We start from the raw sequence: 15,852 nt of genomic DNA on the forward strand, positions 1-15,852 counted from the left end.
AGAATCAAGATCCCGGTGCATATGGAAAACGACATGGTGGACGTACGTATCCATGATTTGGCCCCGCGCACTAAGAAAGATTACATCAAACAAATCATGTCGCAATATGGAGAAGTAGAATCTATTACGAATGACACCTGGAGAAATTTTTTCACCGGCATTCCCAACGGCGTTCGTATTGTGAGGATGCGTTTAGTCACCAATACCTTCTTACATGACTATCGAATGCAAATCACGGAAGGCAAACAACACTTATCACATATCCCGGGCAGGCACCAACATGCCAATTCGCCGAAGCAACTAGTCAAAAGTCGTCTACTACATCCAACTCTAACAAGCAGCCACCGATACCTTCAGATAAACCAAAAACAACGATCCAATTAACCCATTATGTCCTAGCGTATGAAATTTCATACGCAAAAACAACACATTTCATGACCATACTTGTTATACAATAAAAGCGTTTTCAAACTTCTGGTCTTCTGTGAACGTTAATTAATACCCTATAATTTATAATGTGTATGTTCAATAATTTTTTTTTATAAAATTTAATTGTGTTTTCGAATGTCATAGTTAGACAAAATTCAAATCAAAATATGAACAATACATATTATTAAATTTCTCTTCTGCATCGCTAATTCTTGTTTCGGATTGAGAACGAATGACCATGAGAGGTGTGAAAGATGTGGCTCAGTGCGAAAAAATGGAATAAATTGGTGAAACAATTGCGAAAATTCTGCTGGTAGTTCAAGGTATGAAATTTCATACGCTAGGCTGCACCGATATCTTTTTTTCCTAAGGCAAAATTATTTCCTCTTTAGGACCTGGAGGGGATTCACAACTTTCAAGCTGATTTTGACAGTGCATTCAAGGTTAACAAATGCTTTACAAATCATGCCTGGCTCTAACCAGAATACTTTTTGTGTAAATTCTTGTAAGAAAATGTTCTTTTTCTTGAAATAAATGCAAAGATTGAGGGAAAGATGATTTGATGCAACGAACTAATCATGCGACAAAACGGCACGAAAGAGCTGAGAAGTGTTAAAATCATTCAAAAAAGCCGCTAAATTAATGATCTTGCAAGCTTGAAGATATTATTCGATTTTATGCTAAATATAAGGACATTAGCCGAAATTTCTCTGTAATGATTTTTTGATACCCTATTAGCCCAGCGTATGAAATTTCATACGTTTATTTTTCGCGCAACAAAGAGTTTCAATGAGGTTATTTTATTTTTCCCATACTTAATTCGGTATAATATGAGGACTCACGAAGTATTTTATAAATTATCAAAAGTTTTAACATAGCTGGGTTATAATGGGTTAACCAATAATGCAGGTACAACGACCACGACAACCGCTCCCAAACAAACGACTAGCATCACCAATAAAGAAGAAAATACCTATGAAGACGGATTTACAGCAGCGACCCGTAAGAACAAGAAACAAATAAGAACCTCTGATCGTGAACAGCAAGAAAGCAGTACCGTTGATGATATGGACGGGAACGAGAACGCGAGAGAAGGCAGACTGAACCCCCAAGCGACTTTACCGCCAAGGAAAAGGATCTTAACACGCAGCAGCAAGCTGCGTCAACAAGATCTGGAAGACCGACATTCTTAGCATTTTATTTTTTAATTTTTACTTATTGTAAAAATTGAAAGACCCACGGCTCAGTTGTGCTTACGCATTGAGCCGTTTCAAATAAATCTTTAGATAAAAAAAAACTGATGCGCTTTGTATATCGACACTAACATTCTGTATCAACGTCTAGCGAAATCGTCTTAGAGCGCCAGCGCTGCTCGTCCATTGGGTCATATGCGGGACTTCCGTAGGGGAACGCGGGGCAAGTCCGACACCTTAAGCGCAATAATTTTTCTAAAATTCCACAAAGTTCCTAAAATTTTATATTCTGTGCATAATCCTTGTTTAGGTGATTCTTAACAAAATATAATTTTTTCAGCATTTCAAAAAATTGAATTCATTAAAAATTATTGGTTGCCAAAAAATGGAGAAAAAAGTCATTTTAAAAACGCTGCGGGTAAGACCGACACCCCAAAGGGGCAAGAGCGACCCCCTTTTGAACTTTCTTTTTGTCCAAATTTTTCCATTAAAAATGTATTGTGTATGTGTGCAATTATGTGTATATGAGTATGTGTGATGCAAACGCATACTTTCTGTAGTTTCATCGCGTAGCAAGAGGAAGAGCATTCGAATGCGTGGTGTTATGAATAAATAATGTTTAACGCATGGTTTATATTATGGTACGGGTTTTCTCAAGTAATTCTTTCGAGCTTTATTGCCACTTCTATAGCCATTCTAACGAGGAAGAGCTGTTCTGCAAGCAGATTATATACGCTGTTACTAGGACTCATTCACTTAGAAGTGACGCACGCTTCGTAGTAAGCTATCCGTGTTGTGATTTTTCGGAACACTGTTGATCAACAATCCGACGGTCAATGAAATTTTTTCATCAATATCATTTCAAAATCTCATATTAGATTACACTTTTCGTATCTTTTTGTAATATTATTATGAATCACGTTCAATTAATTTTTAATTGTTTTGGTCGGCTTGAGACAATACTGATAAATGAATGCAAACAACATAGTTTCCGTGTATTTCAATTATTAACATGACGTAATTATAGTATAATTGAACACAACAAATATACCCAGTCGTTTGTATCGAATCAAAAATGAACCCAATTATCTAAACACCGTGTCGGTCTTACCCCACCCAAAAACTGTCGGTCTTACCCCAACAGCGCCCATTTTTGTTAAATGCTCAATTAACAGTATTGAAATACTTAAACTTATCTTCAATACATACAAATAACGATATGGAGAGTAGAATAGAATGTGTGACAAAAAAAACTGGTCATTTTCAAAGCTTTTGTATTATTAAAACCTTAAAATGTATCAACTAAAAATAACATCCAAAAGCGCACCAACTTTGCTTTCGTTTGTTTTGTTTATTTTGTTGACGTTTATGAACCCATATGGCATCGATAAGTATCGAAATGCCAAAAATAATCGTACTAATAATATCCTGTCATTATTGTATGATTTAAAATTTGATATCAGGGAAAAGTCGTGGGGTGTCGGGCTTACCCAGGGTGTCGGGCTTCCCCCCAGTTCCCCTACCGATAAACACGGATTTACAACAGCGACCCGCAAGAGCAAGAAACACATTAGAACTTCCGACATCGAACATCATGAAAGCTGTACGCAGCTGTAGCTGTAGTGAACGATAACGCGAGAAAAGGCAAATGGGTTGACTTCCAAGTTGTGGTGGATAACACAGCTAATTCATTACCACCAAGAAAAAGGTTCTCAACACGCAGCAGCAAGCTGTCCGCAGAAACTTTGCATTATTCTCTTATTTTTACTTAAGGTAAAAACATGAAAACTCCGCGGCTAAGTTAGCCTAACGCATTGATTTGTGTCAAATATAACAAAAATAAATATAAAAATCGATGTTAGGCCGTTGGGGTCTGCAACAGTCCAGGTTGATTTACAAGGGTCCGTGATGCGAAAAAGGTTGAGAACCGCTGCTCTAGACCCCTGATCAAATATTTTAATTTGTGTTCAGATACCGTTCAATAAGTTGGGGCAGAATGCTTCGGCTGCTTGACCTGGCGCCGTGCACTATCGAACAGATCATTGGAAATTTTCCAATTGGAATTCGTGTTATAATTATTTCATGCGTACTTGATGGCATTATCCATAATCAGACAACGCTGCGCACCTAGTCAGGTCTGTTCTGCAATAAACTGGCATACTACGGAAAACTCTGTGCTGAAACATTTAAGAAAAATCATCAACTCCAATAAAAAAAATATCGTATAGCCATCGACATATGCTAAACCGCAATCCTCTACGTTGCTACTACTATCGACTGTGCCAGTACCGCAAAACCACCAGCGAAGCAAGCAGAAACATCCGACTTGCGGTCAACTTACGAACGGCACTAAGACAACAGCGGCGACGATGACATGAACGTCAAACTAATGCATGGAGTCGCGTCAAGTAAAAGAATAATCCTCACAGCATGAAAATTATAAATAGCTTTATAACACAGCTTGGAAATAAATCTTAGAACATAATCGCAAATAAAACATGTTTTCTTTGTTTAAACTAAAACATCCTATAATTATTTCACCAACATTCACAAATAAATTTTGTGGCAAAGAATTTTATTTATTCCCAAAACTCTGCCGAAGACACCAAATCTGAAGGAGTTATTTATTTTAACCCGCTAGATTCCGCCTATGACACAGTGTGCAGTGCGTAGTGCCATCAATAAATACTGGATGGAAGTTCACCTTGGCGTTCCTTCATTGTTCCGGTTACGTTTGGGCCTTTCGCTGAACCAATTACATATAATGTAGACTTCTAATGACCATCCGTGTGCTCACTGGATTAGAAGGGAAATAAATCCAAGTTAATCCTTAAAAGTGCTAATCATTTTTTGTTCCAATTTTTCTGAAAGTTCTGACAGCTTTAATAAGTTGTTAGAATATTTTTAAGCCATTTTTTGCAACTTCGTTTTTAATAAACATTGCGCATTTAAGAGTTAAATAATTGAAGGTATAGGATGACACACCTTCAGAGTGCAAGATGCACGTAGCTGTAATCAATCAAATAATCAACTCGATACCTTCCCTTCACGAGCACGCCCCTTTGTCACTTCCCTTATCACGCCCCGCAGAATGCTTATCAATATCAAACGAAACGAAAGTATAAAACAAACACACTTCGAACACACGGGTGTGAATGTGTGCTCAACGAAAGAAGAATCGTTTCACGTTCTCTCGATTAGATTTAAATTAGTAATAGACGAAAAGTGCGAAAAGTTGTTAGCACCTATAGTATATAGGTAGTATGTGGTTTCAACGATAAAATCAGCCGGTTTGAAGCATTTTGCGCTGTGTATAGAACACTAACATTTGCTTTGCTCATTACTGCACTTGTAAAATGCTTTTCAAGTGGTTGGCAATATGGGTGACATTCATCATACATAATGAGCAAATAGGTTGTGTGAACAACACTTCTGTTGCACACTTCTCGTGGTTGTTTCTATTTTTTGCTGTGATGCATCATCTTTGAAAAACCAGTATGTGCGTCATTTAGTCAGTATTCATTAGTTTTGCATAAATTTTAAAATCTGTATTCGTAATTTCACAACCAATAGAAGTACGTACATTGCCTAACATGCAAAAAATGTTATATTGAAATATGTTAAACAACTTCCATTAGGACCGAACACATCAACACTCGAATTTAGGCTTTAGTAACAAGTGTAATTAAATCTGACATTCCAACGCTCTTCAACTACAACAAACTGGATACCTCTACGACTATACCTATTCAAGTTTCGAATCACTGTATGTCTCATTCCGGCTTCATCGACGCGGTGGACAAATACACACATGGCAACGATTAGCAGAAAAATAAAATAATTATTAAGGCTCAAGTTACCTCAAGGCTTGGTAGTATGCGTAAGAAAAATTGTGTTCAGCTTTGCCACCAGATTATCCATTTATACCTTTTCAAAACTCTAAAAGAATAATATCAGTCGATTTATTAGATCATCAGGATTCAATTCATGCAAAATACCTACTGGAAAAACCATCGGCTTAGCTGGATGGTGCTTTTGAAAAAGTGGCTGTGATTTTTTATCACACTACCACACCGAGCGGGGGTACGCAACACAACTGCGCAATGAAAAAACCACAGCCACTTTTTCAAAAGCACCATCTAGCTAAGCCGATGGTTTTTCCAACAGGTATTTTGCATGAATTGAATCGTGATGATCTAATAAATCGACTGATATTCTTCTTTTAGAGTTTTAAAAAGGTTTATATGGATAATCCGGTGGCAAAGCTGAACACAAATTTTCCTACGCACACTACCAAGCGTTCAATTCTAACACATGCTTAAAAACGGTAACTTGAACCTTAAGCCTCGATGATGATTGAATGACCCAGCAACGAAGATAGTGTGGGAAACACAATAGCACATAAGCAAGTCTCCATAGGGAGACTGCATCCGAATTCCGCGGAACATGTGGTTGACGCGTTCTTTATAGATTATTTTCTAAATCACCGAAGCTGTCCAAATTAGAATTTAACTCTTTTCTTAAGCGGAACCCGAAAAAAAGATTTTGCATAATATTAAATTACACAATACAATTAAGCGACTCGAATTTACGCAGCATTGTCACATAATATGAAGTTTCTAGAGTACTTACAGCATCCTTTACAGTGTAGACCATTTTGGCTAGGAATAGGCAGCAGGGCACGGGGAACTATTAACAAGAAAGTCACACTTTTGTCTCCAAAGATGACGAGGACAATATTTGCCACTTAGCACGAACTAACAGAAGCCAATGATGACCGTTTGACTGACACTTTAGCAATGCGGTGACATGACACAGCGGATGGAAGCCGATAAGTCGAAGCTTTGCGAGTGTTTGTGCGATCGTAGCTCTCATAGGCAGGGATACCAGATTTAATTTTCTAATGTTTTAACATTAATTGAAACATGTTTTTATATAAATATCTCGACAAACATGATTTACGGCGTAAAAGCCAAGATATCTCGAGTACTTTTTCAAATGGACGTAAGTAACATTGAGAGCCTCTCTTTGTGTACTTTCTCTTTCGTTTATTACGACGTCATTACAACACTTTGTACTAATTTTCCAGTACATATCGAAAGCCGACGGTTTTTACTACAATATTATCGAAGACTCCATATCAAGAAGACTGGCAACTCTGTCCAGAATCCGGGGACAGTAACAGCAACGCCACTTGCGGGTAAAGGTGGTACTTTCCATAGTGATGCACACACACATATACATTTTTACATAAAGCTTCCTCCCTTCTTCCAATAGAGGCGCTGTAACCTCTGTCGCTTCTCGTTTGTATGGGGGAAGGAAAGAGATATCAGTCTTCTTGATATGGAGTCTTCGATATTATGCAAAGAGTAGAGTAGTAAATGTTGAAATGGCCGAATAATGAACAGAAGAGAAAGACCTCAAAGAGAATCTCTCATTGTTACTTACGTCCATTTGAAAAAGTACTCGAGAATGTTATAAAAGCCAAGATATGTTCGAGGGGCAAGGGACTGATTGTTGGTTTTGATTTCTGCCAGAACCCAACCACATTTTCTAATAAAATTCTGAATTATGGGTGTCAGCAAAATGTATAAAGCCTTATATTATAATATCATTATTATTTTAATATTATAATACCAAAGATAAACTCAAGATAGAGTAGTCAGATGTTTCCCATGTACCATCCAAATGCGACCCCTCGATGAACCCGGTTCACTGTCAGAGTGACAGCTCCACAATAAACTGAAGCAAAGCTTTGCGATAAAGAAACAACGTCGTATCTATGACAATTAGATATTAAGAAAATAACAAGCAAATTTTGTGCAGGAAAATAAACAAACATTGAGATTATCAAAGTGCAGCAATTAGTTGAAGCAACTAAGTAATATATCTTTCCACTATCGATAAATTGATCAATAAATTTGTCTGCTAACAACTGCTATATTTTACATCAAACTCCGCAACAAACTCTTGTACCAATGTTTTGTCTTATATTTTGCAGAAAAGTCAAGTAAATATTAAACCACTGAGAAATTAAACTGCGACCTGTCTTACTTCTATTACAAAATTTACCGGTTCAGGATACAAACTATTCGAAACGGGCGAGCTTACACATCAATAATTGTGGCTATCAATGCTCTAGAAATAGGCCTTTAATAGGAAGCATATTTGTAATATATTTTACACGTCGATATAGACAACTTTTTTCATAACAAGATTGTTCACGACTTTGATTTGGGTCGTAACCATAGCATTTTGTCGACGCATTCTCAATATTACCGACGCCTATTAACGAGGGGGCAGCAAAAGCTTACTATTATTGAGTTCACCGGTTCACGGTTACTGAACCGTATTTTGTGAATGTTTTGTATGGGACCTAGTAATCTTGAGTTAATCTTTGATAATACTAAGCATCACATCATTAAAAGTTGATAAAATTGTAGTTTTTTGAAATGAAAACATGTCTTCACATCTAGCATCCCTGCAAATAGGGTGCTCGTCTCCAAAGAGAATAGGAAAAGAGACGAATAGTGTGAAGCCAAAAATACCTTATTGAGCAAACCAATCGTGCAATGTAAATAAACATTACTCATGCCTGAGTTGGAGGAGATAAGTATTGTAAATCTATCAAAAAAAAATTTGAATTTTCGTCAGAATTTAGTGCAATCGTGATTGTAAGGTGCATTCTAGAGTCTATGTATGAGTAAAAACAAGTTTTAGAATTATTTCATCTCTTTGTTTCGAAATGCACATCGTTTGATAAACAAATCCAACGATCGACAAAAGGTTTGTTTTCAAAATATAATAGGAGTCATTTAAAGTGCTGCCTTTGGAAACGGTTGCCAAATTCTAGTGTTGAAATCATCGTAAAGGGAGTGTTGCCGTTTTGACTGATTTTCACTCTGCGTCTCTTTCACTATTCTCTTTGCTCGTCTCTATTTGATTCAACTGTTATACTTCAAATGAGATTATTACAGTTTTTCTGTTACCCAGTAAGCTCAGTCGAGAAATTAGCCGGAAATCTTGCTGGATCTAGTTAGTATACTATAGTATACAGTCGTGATTCGCTGGTTGGACACTTTTTAAACAGGGGTAGGCTGTGGTTATCAAATCACATATATTTTGCGCGTACCCAACATCTCGCCTCGGTCCAGCACTTTGGATCCCGTTTTTTTGGTTACTTCACCCCAAAAAGAGCGGTTTCGCATGTCTCGTGTATTAGTCGTTGACATATTTGTATAAAGTGTTATTTATTGCTGTTTAACCATGATAATTAGGTCCGGTCCAGCTGATGTAAGGTACGAAATACTTGCTAGACAGCGTCCCCCTGTTTTTAACTGGATTGCTTTTTAGTTGAACCTCCGCTAGTTGGACCATTGTCCAACTAAAAAGCATCTGAACGCCAAAATCTCATGTCAAATTTACTTTGACAATCAATCTGACGATATTTAGAGATGTTAACCGATGCATTTACACCGCGAATATCTCCTTTGTAGAGTTTTTGATGTTTGTCAATCGGTTAAACAGCTATAAATAATACCTATTACAAATATGTCAACGACTAATACATGAGGAATGCGAAACTGCTTACCCTATATTCTCTTTTTGAGGTGAAGTAACCAAAAAACGGGGTCCAAAGTGCTGGAGCGAGGCGAGATGTTGGGTACGCGCAAAATATATTCTGGTTGCAGTTGAAAATCGAAGAATTGACTTGCGCCTTTCGTTCCTTTTCCTATTTTCAGAGTGGGCAACTAAAGCGCATCTTGTGTACATGTTAGAGAATCAACTTGCGCATCATCTACACCAGTGTTGCCACAATTAAATCTGTACCGGGAGTTGAAAAATCTTTTCTATCTGTACTCTTCTCTAGAAAAATCTGTACCGGATTCTGTACCCAAACAATAACAAAGTTGTTTTAAAAAAATCATTTTTCTTATACTGATTTTTTATTCGAGGAAACCAGACCAGAACTCGGAATCGGTTGTTTTTTTTTAAACTGGAATTTTGCAAGAAACCAGTCAGAATTATGGATCAGATTGACTGGGTAATGTCAATATCAGCTGAGCATTACCATACATGACGATGCGAGAAACCTTCTTGCAGCAAATCAAATGGAGCATGCCAAAGTATACGTAGACACTCCGAGTAGATCCGCTCGGTTTTCACTCTGAAAGGGGGAAAAGGGATGAGGGAAGCAGGTTTCTCGCAAATCGCTTTCTAATGTCAGCTTCAGTTTATTTATTTATTTATTTATCAGTTCAAGCTCAGTCAGCTCCACTTCATCTTCTCGCCATCACTCTGTCAGCGGCCTAACTCTACGTTTACCTGCTATTTACTGGGATACATCACAGTGTTAAATTACATAACCTTGCTGTCATATAAAAAATCTGTACCAATCTGTACTTTTTCACAAAAATCTGTAATCTGTACCGTACAGAATCTGTACCAGAAACACTTCAAAAATCTGTACCATTCTAGATAAATCTGTACTTGTGGCATCACTGATCTACACCAGTTGCGCTTTAGTTGCCCACTCTGAAAATAGGAAAAAGAACGCTGAAAATAGAACTAAAATCGAAAGGCGCAAGTTCACTATTTCGATTTTTAACTGAAACCAGAATATGTGATTTGACAACCACAGCCTACCCCTGAAAAAATCGCGTCGTTTTCAATGCGAATTTTGGAGGAAAAGCCGATTTTACGCAATCGATTTTATTGTATCAATAAAATTGATGTAATATCGAACCAAAAAGATCGGATGCAAAACATCGACTTTTTTGAGAGGAAAAAATCGATATTGAAAAAATCGCAGTATGGGTACATTTCTGTACATGCTGTTCATCAAGTGTACAGAATTTGTGTGATGTTGAGCGTAAAGGGACCATCCATAAATGACGTTGCATTATATGGCGGAGAAGGAGTTTTGTGATGATGTTCGACGACAGGGGGGTAGGGGGTCATGTCATGCTACGCTGATTTTTAAAGGGGAATGGGGGTTGACCTAATGTCACAACAATCTTACCCGTTTCATCTAACTAGCATCGTTCGTTCTTTATTTTTTTTTTGATTTTTTACGGGGACAAGGGAGGAGGGCTACCGTCAAGCTACCAAACCTCTAAATACCAGGGGGTATTTAGAGGTTTGTGACGAAATCCTACGATGGGGGAGGGGGTGTTAAAAATCACCCAAAAATGCTACGTCATTTATGGATGGTCCCAAAGTAGTTCATGCTAATAATCTGAATGTATTCCTTATGGTTCACTCTTGTGAAGATTGTATAAGGAGAGCCTCTAGGGTGATTTTCAAAATGGCATCTACCGCTACCATAACATAATTACCAAATCATGTAGATTTTAAAACTCTCAACTTGAGGTTATGATGTGTCAAATAATGATTACTCAGGTTGTTTAGTCGCTTTATAGTTTAAAAATGCAAAATCGGGACTAGAAAAAAATTTCTATGATTGTTCTATGACAGCAAACAGCATTTCAATTGTCAAATAAGTGAAAGTAAATTGAAAATTTATTATGATATAGAAATTACTTGTTGGATGGTGGATTTGTTCAACTATTCGCCAATCTCTAAATACGAACCGTGACAAGAAATGAGTTTGCAAATAGCTTATAGCCACTTTACTCTTTCTAAAGTAATGCCTCAAAGAATTGTTGATCTGAATACACATTTTTGGTCACGGCAGCTTCACAATTTCACTTGTTAGAATATTAAGAAAAGCATTGTCTGATCTACAATGCATTGGTAATAGAAAAATTCTAGAAAGAGAGCTGCGGAGCAGCGATGCCACTTGTTTTTGTGAAAAATCTGTAGAAGAATAATTAAAATGTCTGTAAAAGTCTGTAGAGGGTTGTGTAAATCCTATTTACACTAGGTTATTACTTTAAAAGTGGCTTGAAATTAGTAAACTATTGTGAAGGAATCACTCGTATTCGAATCAAATTATTCTAGTATAATTTTGTTAAACACTGTTACTTTTTTTAAAAGTCTGTAGATGTCTGATTACGTCTGTAGGAGACCATCAAAAGTCTTTAAAATACAGATATGTCTGTAAATCTGGCATCCCTGCTGCGGAGAGAAAAACAGCATTTTTGGCAGAGTATGGCCTGGCAACACGTTCAATATTATAAGGATAGGCAATGTTCGATTTGTTTCGTTTTCTGACAGCTAAACGCGAATCCAATCGATCCAAAATAGTCTCCGCAGTTCTCTTTCTAGAGTTTTTTTTTTTTTTACAGTTCGGTGTTAGCTCTCGAAAGAGTAACAGCTATTCCCAAGCGCTCTTTAAAATTCAAACAGTACTGTGTTATCTTAAACAAAAACTAATAAGAGTGAGTGAAAGAGGAAAAGATGGAAGATCCTGGAGGAGGAGGAGGGCCAACGGTCTCCTTTGGCTCTCGATATAACGGATTGCTGGACTGGAACGACCAGGGTACCGAAAGATCACTTTCCGGTCAGAGACAGAAACAAAAGAAACGAACTGCCTACAGAGACACGCGGTCAGAGGTTATGTACTTAAAACAATCCAAAATGGAAGCTCAACCAAATGGTCCTAGATATCTCATTCTAAAAAGAACCGATCCAGGAGAAACGATGAAAAACGTGTCCCCATTTTACATCAAGAAAGCGATGGACACCATCACGACAAACGTGACTATAACACGTACCAAGGATGGAGAGTTATTGTTGAAGACCACTAACAAACAACAGGCAGAAAAGCTGTTGAAGCAAAGTAAGTTAGGCGATCAAATTAGGATCAATGTCGAAGAACACCCAACCCTTAACCAAACGAAAGGTATTATCAGCTGCTTTGACTTGAAAATGTTGTCTGAAGAAGAGATCCTTGAAGGTCTACGAGACGAGCACGTGGTAGACGTCAAGCAAATCAAAAGAAGGAATAATAATAACACGTTAGAAGGAACATCATCATACTGTAGTGCCGAAGAAATGTTATAGTTACCAATTATTTACAGCAAATGACAAGTTGTGATAACGAAGAAACCTTTATGGCAAATTCGTTCTATTTCCATCATTTGAGAAATTATTCTACAGAGCATGCGTGTTGTTACTAAATATAACTGGCAACCATATATTCAAACGCAAACGCGCAATTACGAAACGAAATGATCGATGCGTTTTAGCAGGAAGAAGAACGCAAAGTGATCGCTTGCTCGAACAGGAAGTGAGGGATTCCGACACTCATTCTGTGTACGACTTTTGAAACGATAGGAGGTTTTGTACCATCGTTGTGAAGTTTGGATACGACATGGCGGAGCCTGTAGGTAAGTAGAGTGCCAAATCAATGCCCATTTAATAACTGCGTATATTGAACAACGTATATTGCTTCGATAAACAAAACAAATGACAAAGAAAGAGAAATCAGCAAACAAAAAGAAAAAAAAAGACCTAATACTTCAGTAATTTGGTTGTTTGAATCCAGTTCGACCTAAGCGGTCTCAATACAAAGGAAGTGCTTGAGCGAAGCGGTCTCAGTACAAAAATGTGTATGAGCGAAGCGGTCTCATTAAAAATAAACAAATAAATGTGTTAGAGCGAAGCGGACTTTAACACAATTAATCTGTGCATGAGCGATGTGGTCTCAGCAAAAAAAAAAAAAATGGCGTTTTTTAATCTGTGCATAAGTGGTCTTAGCAAAAAAAAAAATTAACAAAATGGAGTTTTTTTTAAATATTTTTTTACTAGAGTCGGTGTATGAGTGAAACGATCTTAACACGAAATCCAATTATGCACGAGCAAAAATGATACGGAAAACTAAAAAAAAATCCTATTTTTTAGATATGACACTGCAGATCAGTAATAAACAAAATAAATGCTACCGGATGAAAGACTTGACACGTGCGTCGTCAATTAATATTGCGAACATACCACCCATACGGGGTGAAACAGAAAATTTAGTGCCGGGGAGGACACAACAAGTGCTGTCGCAGAAACAGCAGGAGGTTGACAAAACGGAACAATTGTCTCGCGAGCTAGCGGCAGAGAAGGCAAGAAGCACACAACTAATGGAGGAACTTGAACAAAGCAGAAGAATGAACGAGGAGCTAATAGCTGGTCTAACGGAAAGGGATGCCAGCGGAACCGATTTCGAGAGAGAAAATCGCTTTTCTAGCACCCGTAGGGCACCAGGTGCATCGAACTTGGAGGAATCCAGGTTCTACACATCAATTAACCAGCTTTCCATTTCTTCCATCAACATCCCCGAATGTAAGCCGGATGAAGATGGTGAAATACATCGTCAGTCTTTTGAAGCATGGAAAGATCTTTTGGTGGACTCTATGACGTTAGCTGGAATAGAGGACGAAGTTACCAAGTTTATGATCTTCAAGGTTAAGTCCGGCGCGAGACTTCTTGAAATATTCAGGAACACAAGATCGGTGGAAGAAGACCCCAATGTTAATGATTTTCCATTCGCAAATGCAATATCCAGGCTAAAGTCCTATTTTGGATCTGGATCCGACGTTATGCTCATGAGACGGAAACTAGCATTGTTGAACCAGAAGCCAGATGAATCCGATTTATCGTACATAACACGGGTCGGATCAGTAGCTCGACTGTGTGAGTTCGAGGGGTCAAAAGAATTTGAGCAAATTGTTGCAACAATTGCCGAACATGCTACAAACCGTGAAGTACGGACAGCATCACTGAAAATGTTGAGCCGCAAACAATGTTTTACAGACCTCGTCGACAAAGTGCGCGAGATCGAGGCAATTAAACTAAATGAGGAGTTTGTTCAAAACAAGTATGCAAACCCAGGGCACGCAGTCGTCGCATCCGTTAGTGCATCATTTTCAAAGTCCACGAACCGCCCATTCAACTTCAATCCACAGCGCAATTTTCAAAACTACGGTAACAGGCCACTTAGAGGTGGATTTCGAGCTCCAAGGGGTAGACAGTACTACACTGCTGGTGGCCCTTCTTTGCACCCATCACGAAATGAGAAATGCTGGCGTTGTAATAGCATATATCATGCAGCACATGACTGCAGTCACAGAGACAAAAAGTGTAACTATTGTGGGATTAATGGTCATATTCAACGAGCGTGTCGTTCACGTAGTAATGGTCCAGGTATTAAGCGACCAACAGCAGAGCCATTGGAAAATATTCCCCGGAAGATAGCACTAATAGATGAAGTGAAAGACGACACGGAATCTATTCAACCAGTAAGTGAATCCACTGAATAAACATTTTTTACTCCTTCATTACTATATAATAGGCCAACAATACCTAGAAAAAAAAGAATAAAAAAAAAATCAACTCTATGTACGATTTCTAAATTGATTGATAACCAAAAAAATATAGAAAATAACTGATCAATTGTGTTTCACGTTTTTCTGCAGATGCGTCCGAAATCCGAACGAAATTTGGCGACATTACACAACCCTACTTGCAAAACCAGTGACGGTTTCAATGTCTTACCTAATACAGTTGGAAAGATTTCAATCTGGAACATTGCCCAGATCACAGACCCTAGCAACAATGACCAGGTCATTAAGAGAGATGACGCTATCATCACTGCAACTGTATCTGGCATGCAATGTATTTTCATGATTGATTCCGGAGCACAAGTGAATACTTGTACGGAAGCTATGTTCAAGGATCTAACTGCGGACATTAATTACAAAAGAGGATTATTAAATATTCAATTCAAGTCGGATAAATCTCTAAAGGCATATGCAACAGAAGGACACATAAATGTTTTAGCAACTTTCCATGCTCTCCTCTATGTATCCAGGGACAGACCAACTTATATCGAGAAATTCTATGTAGTCAAGGAAGCTCGTGCTTTACTAGGGAGGCCAACAGCTTCACGATATAGTATACTGATGCTGGGTCTACAAGTTCCCCTTCAACCTCTAGCGGAGCACGCTTTCGATTAATTGTACCCAGGTGAAATTGCAACGGTTGCTTTCGACGGAATATTTCCCAAGTTCAACGTCCCACCAGTCAAAATCTATTATGATACATCGAAACCGCCATGCAGGACTGTGTTCACTAATATTCCGCTGGCTGTTAAACCTTTAGTCGAAAAAAGGCTGCAGAATCTTGTATCAGCGGATATTATCGAAAGAGTAGTAGATGGAATGGATACTTCGTTCTGTTCGTCGATGTTAGTTGTACCAAAAGGTAAAGATGACATTCGTCTAGTCATCGACTTGCGTGGACCAAATCGCTATATACAACGAACGCCGTTTCCGAT

The 15,852-nt window shown here is 38.0% G+C and overlaps 1 protein-coding gene across 1 annotated transcript in view; it reads right to left on the minus strand.

Annotated features, from left to right (window-relative positions):
- LOC131679193 (thioredoxin-2) overlaps nt 1–6,434 on the minus strand; it is a 30,503-nt gene extending 24,069 nt beyond the window's left edge. Inside the window, exon 1 of the mRNA XM_058959847.1 lies at nt 6,255–6,434. Within this exon, the coding sequence (XP_058815830.1) occupies nt 6,255–6,278 (24 nt within the window). The 5' untranslated portion in view covers nt 6,279–6,434. The remainder of the gene's footprint in view (nt 1–6,254) is intronic.
- Between the last annotated feature and the right edge of the window lie 9,418 nt (nt 6,435–15,852).

The sequence above is a fragment of the Topomyia yanbarensis genome, chromosome 2, assembly GCF_030247195.1.
Source record: "Topomyia yanbarensis strain Yona2022 chromosome 2, ASM3024719v1, whole genome shotgun sequence".
Taxonomy (NCBI): domain Eukaryota; kingdom Metazoa; phylum Arthropoda; class Insecta; order Diptera; family Culicidae; genus Topomyia; species Topomyia yanbarensis.